General features: G+C 40.7%; 1 protein-coding gene across 1 annotated transcript in view; it reads left to right on the top strand.

The window, feature by feature from the left end:
- The first annotated feature begins 5,428 nt into the window (after positions 1 to 5,428).
- Positions 5,429 to 12,257, top strand: part of LOC125881963 (chromodomain Y-like protein 2) — a 50,728-nt gene continuing 43,899 nt past the window's right edge. Inside the window, exon 1 of the mRNA XM_049565483.1 lies at positions 5,429 to 5,942. Within this exon, the coding sequence (XP_049421440.1) occupies positions 5,919 to 5,942 (24 nt within the window). The 5' untranslated portion in view covers positions 5,429 to 5,918. The remainder of the gene's footprint in view (positions 5,943 to 12,257) is intronic.

Below are 12,257 nucleotides of genomic sequence, written 5' to 3' on the forward strand. Positions count from 1 at the left end.
CCAAATGCAGAAAGTCTATAGCTGTCTCCTGATACACAGCTAATTGAAGCCTATCCAGACAACACTTCCTGTTTTGCCATTTCCTCGGCCCGTCTGTACTGCTTATGCTTAAACTGCTTTTCATTTATCAAAGATGTGTGAAACACAACAGCATGGTTTAAAATGCCCTGAAATGGCACAATCTTGCCTTCTGCAACAGTTTTTTCCCCCCTCATTCCCCCCTCATCATTGTGACTCCTGTAAGGAAAGTGCTATGTTTCTTTTTCCTCCTATTCAAGTACATTTCCCTCCTCAGCTTAATAAAACACAAGGGAAAATCTACAATAGCTTACAAAGAAAAAAATCATATGGAGAGTGTCACATGGAGTGCACTATAACAGATACCTCACTCGCCACAATAAATGGTGCCACAGGATCCCAGGAAACCTTTTTACGTTGTCACACAAAGACACACATACCTTTGACCTTGTGTGGGCTACTTGTTAGGACCTCAAGTGACATTATGCATTCCCTAATGTTAACCATTTCAACTACATGTCTAACCTCCAACATCTTCCCTAAACTGAACCTAACCCTGCTCTAACCTTTACAGGGTGTCTGCAGGTCCTAAGAAAGGCTTACAAATACAAATGTACAATACAGTGAATAAATCACACCATAAGAAGCCATTGGAAACATAATCAACAGCTGAGAGGTGCTGCATTTAAACACCACATCCAAAAGTGTTCTTTAAAAATGCTGGAACAGAGGCCTCCTGAGTTGTTGAGAAGAACACCGAGGCATCCTGAGTTGTTCACTAAATGAAGCTCTAGCAAAGTTCAGTCTCAAGGACAATACTTTTCATGCTCAGGTGCAAGTTTCTTTCTCACCCTGCCATTCTCTCCTTGCACATATGCTCACTCACTGTCTCTAGGTGTCATTGTCTGGGTCTGTCAATTGAGTCATCAGCTGATTTACAAGCAGCCAATGGCACAGCAACACACCTTCTCTGTCAGCCTATCATCTTACTGCTCCTCAGTTTAAATATGACTCTTTCTCTGCCGTAGTTCTTTCTTGCTTCCATCAGCGCCCTCCACCTCCCCATCACCACCCAGTCTTTACGGATTCATTAATCTCATATGCCTCAGCAGCCATCAGCCTCAGAGTCATCAGCCACCACCACCACCACCACCACCAGTGTCTGGACTCTATGGAGGGATCTATCTCCCTCTGGTGCCAAAGACTTCTGTTAAATCTTAATCAGCACAAATGATTTGTTAATATGTACACTCTTATTCTGTATCAAATATTATCTTTATTTCATTCTCCTGTCTCTCCTGATTGAACTGAGCTTCTGAGTCTGTTAAAAACACAGAGCAATGGATGGTCCTAGAATACAGAACTGTTTTTTGTTTGGTCCTTGCTCTCTTTGCTTCAGTGACCTCAAGTGAGTCTTGAGTAAGGACAATCACTGATGATCTTATTGGTCCTATAATAATTCATCCATCTTTCAATTTTTTTTTTGTCAAATATAGTCTTCTTACTTTATACTTGCACTTAGCTGTTGGCTAAATGTACTGTTCAGAACAGTTAAGGGAAAACTTAAATCACACATTAGATCTTAATGAATGAATTATTTACCTTGGAAATCTTTACTGATGCACACTGTATAATTTGTTGAGAACAAAATGACTTAACAGTGTTCAATGGAAACTAAAATCATCGACTAGAAGCTGTCAGGCCCTCACGCCACCCTCATGGAGGCTGTTTCCGACAGTTAGGTCAGAAACATGCACACCAGTAGCCTGCTGGAGGTCATTTTGTAGGGTGCTGACAGTGCTCCTTCTGTTCCTCCTATCACAAAGGAGCAGATATTGGTCCTGCTGCTGGGTTGATGTCCTTCTACAGCCCTGTCCAGCTCTCCTCGTGTAACAGCCTGTCTCCTAGTGTCTCCTCCATGCTCTTGAGACTGTGCTGGGAGACACAGCAAACCTTCTTGCGACTGCACGTATGGATGTGCCATCCTGGAGGAGCTGGAATACCTGTGCAACCTGTTTGGGCTGCAGGTACCGCCTCATGCTACCAGCAGTGACAAGGACACTAGCAGAACACAAAACTAGAGAAGAATCAGTCAGGAAGGATAAGGAGAGAGCAACTGTCTGTGGCCACCACATGTATAACCATTCCCTTTTTGGGGGTTGTCTTGCTTTTGCCTCTCCATTGCACCTGTTGTCACTTTCATTTGCACCAAAGCAGGTGAAACTGATTCACAATCACTTGTGCTTCCTAAACGGACAGATTGATATCCCTGAAGTTTAACTGACTTGGTGTTAAACTGTGACCATTAAGTGTTCCCTTAATGTTTTTGAACAGTATAGATTGACCTAACTGACTCTAATTACTATTCCTACATAACACCTACCTCTGCACAGGACTACATTTACTTACCTTTATACTGACCTGCAATGTTTGAATAATAAAAAGATGATCTGTCCAAAAATCACTCATAAATTTGGTTAAGAGTCTTAAAAAGCATTAAATTTAAGTGTCTGATACCTGTAGACACCCTGCTTAAACTAAACTAAACAATGTTCATATACTCCATGATATGATGGAATATCAGTAAATCATAAAAAAATAATTTGCAAGCTCCATCATGATATTCATGGAAAGGAAGCAGTTACTTCCAGCATCACAGACAAAACTGCTACATTCCTGTTGGTGAAGTTAATATATTCTAAAGCATATCTTCAGGTTCAACAACTCCAGCAACTTGTTTAGACCCATGAAATGCCCTTGAACTTCCTGAAAATAAAACCTGACCTCTGTTATTACGCTAAAAGTCATTCTGTGCAGTATCTCTCTTCCTACCAAGCACAATTCACATTAATATTAAATGAAGGGCAAAATAAAGGTGCCAGTTTACACCTCTGCTGTGATATCAGCGGGGCCCGTTCAGCGTTTTCAGCAGAAATGATGTGCTTGTTTTCTTCGGTATTTGTTTTATCAATGATGATATGTCTTCCTATTTAAGCAGCACGGTGAGATATTTTTACATTGGAGCACACACACAGGAACAGTAATGCTCTAAATCTAGTGTGGCTTGGAGAACAGTTGCACATAATATCTGCACTTAGCTCCTTTCCCCAAATTTGTTTTCATATAGATATGCGACACAGAGTTGAACACCAGAATACCTCACTGTTTGTTGATTTTGATCATGTGTGCAGAGGCATGTGTGGTCAACTTTTAAAATTTAAAAGGAATAACTGAATGACAGAAAGAAAATTAATGAAAAATGAGTATAATTGTTGGCGTTCCACACTGCCGTTGATCTTTTTAAATTGTGTCTATATTGTGTATAAAAAAATGTATTTCTCTGAACATTCTAGATACGACGAGAGTGAAATAGGCCTACAATGAATGAGATATAAATCAGCTCATAATGAATATTAGTAAGCTAGTAGTATAGTAGTAGTATTAGTAGGCTATATTTACATTGAGTATCAGTCTGTACTTAACCTTCACTGATGCGGAACTTCTCAACATTTCAGTTTGACACACATCATTTCACAGTCACAACTAATCAATAATTCATTATGACATGCTAATTGACGTGGTGTTTTACCACATGAATCTTCACCATAAAGCCTACCTTAAAGCTGTGGACTGCAACACTGATAATGTTGTGATGATGAGCACGGATGGATCATTGAAAGGGCCAGGCCCAGGAGCCCAAAGTGTCAGGGGGGCCTCTGGCCTTTATTTGCAAAATGTCAAATGTCAAATTAAACCTTATACCAGCCAGGAGGAGACTCAAAATGACCACAAAGAGACCCAAAACAACCACAAGGCGACAAAACAATGACTACAAGGTGACACAAAAGGACCAAAAAAGACATGTACCTCAAAGAAGACAAAAAATGACTAAAAAGTGACATATAATACAAATGTAGACCTATATATAATGTATGTATAACTTTTTTGTAATGTCTCCCCTTGTTGTACATTGAGTGGATTGATGACAACAAAATTTTGTTGTGTTTTAACATTCAATAGTAATAAGGTATCTATATATAATAACCAAAAAAACACACAAAATTACCACAAAGAGTCCCAAACAACTATAAACACACACGCACACACAAAAACACAAGGACATGCAAAATGACAAAAAAGACACGAAATAGGTTTCTCGGCATAAAAAATGATGTTGATGTTCTATTATTTTAAGAAGTTGGTCAATATGAAGACATTTTTGAGTTGGATGGAATTAGAATAAATAAGTCGGTTCAACTTAATTAAGTTTTTCAAGGTCAAAGCAAATCATGGTGGTGGTGCTAAATTAATTGACTTTGTCAGACAAAAGACTCATGGGATTGACTCAATAGTGCCACAGCTGGAACAACTTAAAAAGATGCACGCAAATTGTTACCTTAATTTCTTTAAGTTGAACAAGTAGTTTGTTTTCTAGAGTGCACAAAATACTGTTAGCAGACACAACACCACAGAAAGATGCATAATGACTACAAAGAGCATGTATTGCTTCTCTGTAGGAGAGGTGGTGGGGTCCTTTGCATATCTGTGCCTGGGGGCTCAAGGTTTCACAATGTGCCCATGTTGATGAGCAGCCCAACTGTGACCTTGTTGGATCAGGTCATTTTATTTGGTTTATTATTTCAAGAACTTGGTCAAAAACAACTTTTACATTTTTGAGTTGGATGGAATAAAAATTAGAAGTTAGAAAGTTAGAGTTAGAAAGTTAGAAAATCTAAAAAATACTTTGACCACAAAACATCACCACATCGTTTGGATAAATATTAAGTTGGTTCAACTTAATTAAGTTTTTCAAGGTCAAAGCAAATCATAATGGTTGTGCTAAATGAATTGATTTTGTCAGGTTATAAAAGACTCGTTGGATTGACTCGATAATGCCATAGTTGGAACTACTTAAAAAGATGCATGCAAATTGTTACCTTAATTTCTTTAAGTTGAAGTAAATTGTTTTTAAGAGTGACCAAAATACCCACAGACACAAACCATAAAAAGATGCATAATGACTTCAAAGAGTCGCAAAAACTCGACAAAGTCTGTGTATTGCTCCATATATAGGAGAGGTGGTGGGGTCCTTTGCATATCTGTGCCCAGGGACCCAAAGTTTCACAGTCTGCCCATGCTGATGAGCAGCCCAGTTGTGTCCTTGTTGGATCTGGTCATTTTATTAGTTGCAACAGGGTGATTGTAAAGTGGAAAAAGATATATATATTTCTTTTTTTTATTGTATATTTCTGCATGCCAGCACATTGTTTATGTTAATGATAACAGGCCTGCATTTTAATCATGTGTGTATAAATATTGTCCAAATGATAGCAGTTGTGTGGTGACACAGGTCAATGAAAGGTAACACGCATGAACATCAATAAGCACACTTAAGCAGCTTCCACTAAGTCATCACTCATTATAAATAGTTCCAGTGAATTTGTTCTGGATGTTTCCTAATGAGTCTAAATGAAGGTGGACAGGTAGAGCAGGGTCACAGAGAGGGAAGTGTCTCAGCCGGTGTCTCTGAACACAAGACATCTAGCATATCATCTCCCGTTGAGTAGTTGGATTGCAACAGAGCTCCGAGGAGCAGGGCGCGTGCAGACCATCAGGGCTGCGCATTCTTAGCTGGGGACTAATTTCCAGTCCTCCACTTGGGTCTGGGTAAACAGCACCGCCCCGATGGTTGTTTGTTTTAAGTGTGGAGCGATCCATCGCACAGCGCCGGGCTCGATTGACACTGTCTGCTGATCTGCTACTGCGGATTGCTCAGAATAACACGGCTGCTCGCTAATTCCCGTCTATCGGGGCTTTCGCCGAAACACCGAGAGAGTAGGGTCCAAAAAAAGCCAACAAGGCAGGCAAGACCGCCGCGCCGCCGGAGTCCGCACCCCAGAATGGCTTCAGGAGACCTTTACGAGGTAAGATAAAGCCATGTCCCTGGAAAATGCTCTGTAATATTGACGAATAATGGAATTAGGAAGTAAAGGGGAGGGCGTCGCGTATGTAAAAAGCGGTGTACTAAGCCCTTTAACAGGCGAAACTAACCCTTCTCAAGCTTTGCGAACACAAGGTTGCTTAATTTATGCTCGGACTTTGTGTCGCTTCTGATATACTTTGCCATAATTCTTGGCGGCTGTTGTAAATAGATAAGATGTCATTTACGAGCCGAACTCCTCAGTCTGTCGCCGAGTTGAAAGTCGTGGTAAAGTGACAGCAGCGCGGAGCGGAGCGGACGGGCATGGTGAATAGCTACAGACGGAGTGATGGTTGTGAAGGTGCGCATACATGCCAAAAGATATTTTGTCATCACAGCCTTTATACTGCACTGTGACTGTTTTCGCAGGCACATAAGATGAGACACCAGTTTATTTTTATCGAGCGGTGTAAACAGGTCTGCGTGAGCTTCTTCTCCTCCGGTTTGATGGGGCGATTTGGTGAAATCATGACTCCGATAGTTTTTTTCGGGGCGTAAAAGTTGCCCCAAATGGGTGACAGGAAGGTCACGCTGCCCTCGTGCGCAACATCACTCTGGAACCGGTGCCAGAATTTGCATGAAGCCTGGTTTCTGCATCAGCCTCACTGATTCAGCCACTTACTGTCATTAGCCTTTGTGAGGCTGACATGGTGTCATATGTTTCAGTTGGTGGTGGTGACAGAGAGAGATGGGGGGACAGTGAATGTCTGATGACTTCCAGGGACAAACAAAAAGCCTATAGTTTTATTTTAAAGCAAGTTTTATTTTATTTTTTAAATAAACTACACACTTTAAACATGCCACAGAAAATGTCTATCTGAAGAGAAACTTTGGGATCCTCTCGCAAGTGGTTAAGTAGATAACGTTATCTCCACAGCCCTGGTGAACAATGTATGAGTCAAACAGGACATCTGTTAGGAGACAGTAGATTAAGTGAGAGGCAGTTGGTAATTGTCTTTTTCTCAAACTGTTACAGTTAGCCCTGCTGACTGTAATATTTTTATTATTGCTGCTCTTTATCCTGACACGTATTAATGCATCTGCACCCCATGTGTTTGTGTGTTTCGGGTATTGTCAGCTTTATTCACTTTCATTTTTCCTCCCTTTTATAATATGGATTTTAATTGCATATTTTCAGCTCTATTAATTATGCCTCCTTGAGTTGGATAAAGCTTCATGCATTCATACATACTGTTACTGAGCTGCAAAACCTTGATTGTTTTATGCTGCTTTCAAGTCACATTGTTTAGTAGTTACAAGCAGCTGAAAAAAACATTCGCAACAGAGTGAATATAGTATTTCTGGCTTTAATGGCAGTATAGCTGAAGATAGATAGGACTCAGAAGGTAATGCGGGTCGTCCACTGATCAGAGGCTCAGGTGTTCTATCCCTGGCTCCTCCAGTCCACATGTCGAAGTATCCTTGGGCAAGATGCTGAACCCCAAATTGCTCCTGCTGGCGTGTGAGTGTGTTAAAAACTCAGTAGCACGTGGCACCTTGTATGGCAGCCTCAGCCACTAGTGTGTGAATGGGTGACTAGTAGTGTAAAAAGCGCTTTGAGTGGTTGGAAGACTAGAAAGGAGCTATAAAAGTGCAGGTCCACATGTGGGAGAGAAAATGGGAATTATACTCAGCATAGGGCCGCAGGTTGGAATCGAACCCATGCAATTGCAAAGGGCTCAGCCTGTATGGGGCACAGGTGAGCTCAAGGGCACCCAAACATTACTGTACTTTTGTTTTTACATGAGACTACTTGATTAAAAATGTTGTTTATTCCACACAGGTTGTTGGTTACATATGTCAGCCTGTGGTCACTCAAGGTTGATTAATTTCCTGTGGAGCTGCATTGTTGACTGATCATTGTTGAACAGGTTACTGGGTTATCGCTCACAAAATATAATTTATTTTTGAATGTAACAAGGTGTTGACAGGCATTTGCCATCGACAGTCAGTTGAGTCTTTGGGTTGTTTCCCTGCTAACATGGCGACAGCTCAGTCGCCAGAAGAAAATGTTGGCATTGTACGGTTATGTGAACCAAGAACACATTACATATGTATGTTTGATATGTATCTTATCAATGTTTGCAAAGTGACAAAATATAGACCCTGAATTTCTCATCAGGAGGTGGAGTGGATGGGGGATGGCGTGTCACCAAGGCGAAAAGCCTGCGGTTGTGATTTAGCGAATCTTTGCTGTGGTGCCAGCAGCTTTTAGGCCCGAAAAGTGGTTGTTTTGTACCGAGACATTGCTGTTTTCCTGCAGAGATTGTGGCCCCCTGAACAGGATATTTTAAGCCAGAACACAATCTTCTCCTCACCATAACTAAGTGGTTTTTGTGTCTAAATGTAACCACCTGTTAACCACAGTGTTGCTGAAGCGTGAAGTTTCAGCCTATCTGCTACATAATAGCTTGCAAATGTAACGTATCCGTGGTTTGGACATTTTTTCTAGGGATGGGGTTGCATGGCAACAAAAATTGAGAAGCTGGCCAGAGTTTGCAGGTATCGTACAGCTGTCATTCAGAAACAACATTTATAATATGGAGAACACTGTGTTCTGTTCATGCACCAATAAAATAGCTAATAATGCTATGTAAAAGTGGTTTGTTTGACGGAGCTGTGAGAGATTGTTTGAAAAGTGGAAGTTAGAAGATACATATATTGGTTGGGGAGTCAAGGATCAGGAGCCTGAGCTTAAAGGCTTTGGGATGAACAAGCAGTGACTTCCAGGACTATATGAGATTGACTGAGTAAAATTTTGTACTGTTCTTGTACCGTTGGGAAATGGGGAAGAATTTCATATTTGACCTGTAATGATCTGTGTGAATTTAACATTCACTCTGTGCACTGTCACTCTGATCTATTGCATACTTCACAGACCCATCCATAAACTAGGCCATTGTTCTGCTTCATAGTGGAAAATGGTAATCTAGCAAGTTGTTTTGAGCAGATGTCATGACATCAAACCATCTCAGAAGTAAAGTGCGAAAGCATTTTTTGCAAAGTCACAGAAAAATGTCAGGCTTTTTAACAACTTTGTGAAATGCATTAAGTCAATGTCAATGCTACAGCAAAGTTAAGAAAACAACAGTTGCTGTTCAGATATACTCCCTGCTCCCTCTTAATTTACCAAGCCCATTCAACACTTGGATACACAATCATAGATGCACACATCAGAAGAACAGAATTATCTATAGAGAGCCTAACTCCCTGTTTAATGAAATGTATAGAAGTTAATTTTTTTTCTTTCTCATCAGCACTTTTTGTTTACAGCCAACATCTTATATTTATCAGAGGAACTAAATATTAAAATGAATCTCCACCCAAAATTTGGCCTTTGAGCATCAAAAAGCCTAAAAATTGGCTGTCAAAAGTTTGTTTTGTATTCATGAAGAACAAAAGATTGCAATAGATTGTAAACATCATCAACAAGGAGAATTTAGAAATAGATTCAAACTTGTCTCCTCTACAAACACATAGATTAAAGACTAGAGACACTGCTTAGTTCTTTCTCTATTACAGACACTCTGAGGCTCTGCTTGAAGGTACATATTCTTTAGATGCTGAAATTTGGTACAAATATCCATGGTGCCCAGAGGATTCATCCCAATGATGTTGGTGATCCTCCTTGACTTTTCTTCTAGTGGCAACAGCAGGTCAAAGTTTTAATTTTTCCAGTAGACTATCTCAACATCTACTTTAAAGATTAGCACAAAATGTTTGCACAGGGGATGAGTCCTAATGATTCTGGTTATACTGGTGTTGTCAACTTAACAACATTCTCTCTTGATTTATGGAGTGTTAGAGACTTAATTTAAAAAAATGCCTAGCGACAAATCTAGCGACTCCATACCTTAACTCTTCTCTCTTTAAGAGAGTCAGTGAATGCCTCAATCACTTATCCCTGTTGTTTGTCTGCAGGGGAACTCCTTTAGTTGCAAAGACTGAGTTTGTTCCAGGGGTCTGCATAATCTCTATTCATGATGTCTATATAACAGCCTTCATAAAATGGTTTTGGTAGATAAAAAAAAAATTGTGGTAGATAGAGAGCCTGTTTACACCTGGTATTAACATGTGTCCTGGATGATTCGATCACAGGTGGACACCTCGAAGTCTGTTCACGCCCGGCATTAGAATGCGCCCCCACGTGTCTCAAGTGACCACTTTTGATTGGATCTCACTTGCCAACTCTATATGCAGATAAACTCAAACATCATTTCCTTTTGCGAAGACCAAATGTGTTGATGAATTGACACGGCAGGAGGTATGTTGTGCAATATGTACACTTCAGCACATATTTATTCGTTTGCCTCAAGTGGACATACTGCGGGAGTCTGTGACATGTTTCCCATACACTGATTTATTTGCCGTGGCCTGCCACAATATCATCATCGACAGCCAAATATTGATTTGATATTCTTTTCACTATTTAAAAAAGGTAAAATCTTATTTCATTGAAGAGCAGCATGCAGCGACTTGATTCGCTCAGCACCTCCTTGCTCTGCTTTTGCTCTATCCCTCTGTTTATCATGAGACCAGCTAGCACACCCATTGTTCCTCTGCCTCCCTGCTGCGAGGAGACTACTGTGGGAGTGTGAGCTCCAGACTGGGGACAGTTGGTGAGATTCCGCCCGCACACGCACATAGTGACAGTGCTAACTTGATATTACATGGCTAACATTACCATTAATAACCATAATGGTATATAAATGGCTTAAACAACAGAGTCGAGCAGTTTCAGTGTCGGTCTGAATTTGTTGGGACCGTTTAACAGCTGTTGCTGTGTTAGCTCATGCTAACTGGCCAGATGTTGAACTGACCATTCACGGGGAGGGAACATGGCTCCAGGGATGGACCTCAGTGCTTTGTCTAACTTGTGTCACAGCAGCAACAGAAAGTTTTCTTATCCAGTGGGGAGCCGGATAAGCAAGGGTTTTACCTGAGTGGTGGTCCTTCAATTTGGCCCAAGACACGTAAGTGTGCTGAAAGAATGTGGCAATATGTGGCCAACAACACCTCTGAATGTGGTCTGAGGGATCAGATGTCAAGAGGCATTAAGAATGCACTGGGTGCTTTCACACCTGTACTAATGGTAGTTATACACCAAATCCGTTGAACACATGGAAAGACGTGCCTCAACCTCAAATAGTCCGGCTTGCACCAGCTGTTGGGCGGTATTGCTTAACTGTTTTTAAGATGGCGATCACGGCACAAACTTTCTCATTGTATAGTTAAACAATACACTAGTGGAAACAGAATCTAGATTCATATTTGATCGATGCTCGCTGCCTAGTTTGACAGGTTGACCTGAGTTTTGCATTACCTTGGATGGACCTCATTTGCATAAAGTTGAGGTTGAGTCATGATTATGTAAATTCATATTCGCCAAATGGTCGGTCAACTCAAATGGTCGGCTGTATCCAAGCAGCTGGATCTCCTGCCCTCCATATAAATTGCATAGGATCCATCAACCTCCACATACGTCAACAGATCCAGTGTATCTCAAATCACCCAAGACGCGTGTCAATACCAGGTGTAAACAGGGCTTTAGATGTGTATTAATGAGATGATTACAGCTTGAAAATAATAATAGCCAATTAGAAAGCTAGTTAGAGTCAGTTAAGTTTAGATAGACCTTAATTTTTACTTTCATTTTTTAAAAATGTTTTAACTATATGTAAAACAGTTACATAATCATGTCACAGATATGTAAACTAGCTTGTGGTGTCATTTAGCAAGATATTGACATCTTGTCTTGTTTGAGAGTTTGAATGGCATTCGGCAGGATGTTTAGGGTGACAGCAACGCTCATGTAATATAGTAAACAAGCCAAGGTAGCCCTTTGAGGGCTGTTAACTATGCTAGTAATGGATTGGAAATGTACAACAGCAGTTTCGCTGACACTAAATATCAAACAAAAGCCAGTGACAGTATCGTATTAAGTTGCTGTGAGCTGAAACTTCATCCCCTCTAAAGTTATCTTGAAGCCTCACTGGGCAAAACTTCTCTTCCTTTGGTCAGCTGTTTCTGTCTCACTCAGACTTGCCCCGGGTCTAGGTCTGTAGCTGCCTGCACTGGAGAACTATGTAAAAGCAATCAGCGCTCACTCTGCCGCTACATCTGGGGGCAGAAGCTGCACACTGATTGACAAACAAAAAACAACAGCTCAACTTGAAGAATCTCAGTCGAGTAAGGGTTCTCCGACTGATGATTTGAATCTTCTACTTACGGGGGAAGCTCTATTTTTTTCAAATAAACA

The sequence above is a fragment of the Epinephelus fuscoguttatus genome, linkage group LG2, assembly GCF_011397635.1.
Source record: "Epinephelus fuscoguttatus linkage group LG2, E.fuscoguttatus.final_Chr_v1".
NCBI lineage: Eukaryota > Metazoa > Chordata > Actinopteri > Perciformes > Serranidae > Epinephelus > Epinephelus fuscoguttatus.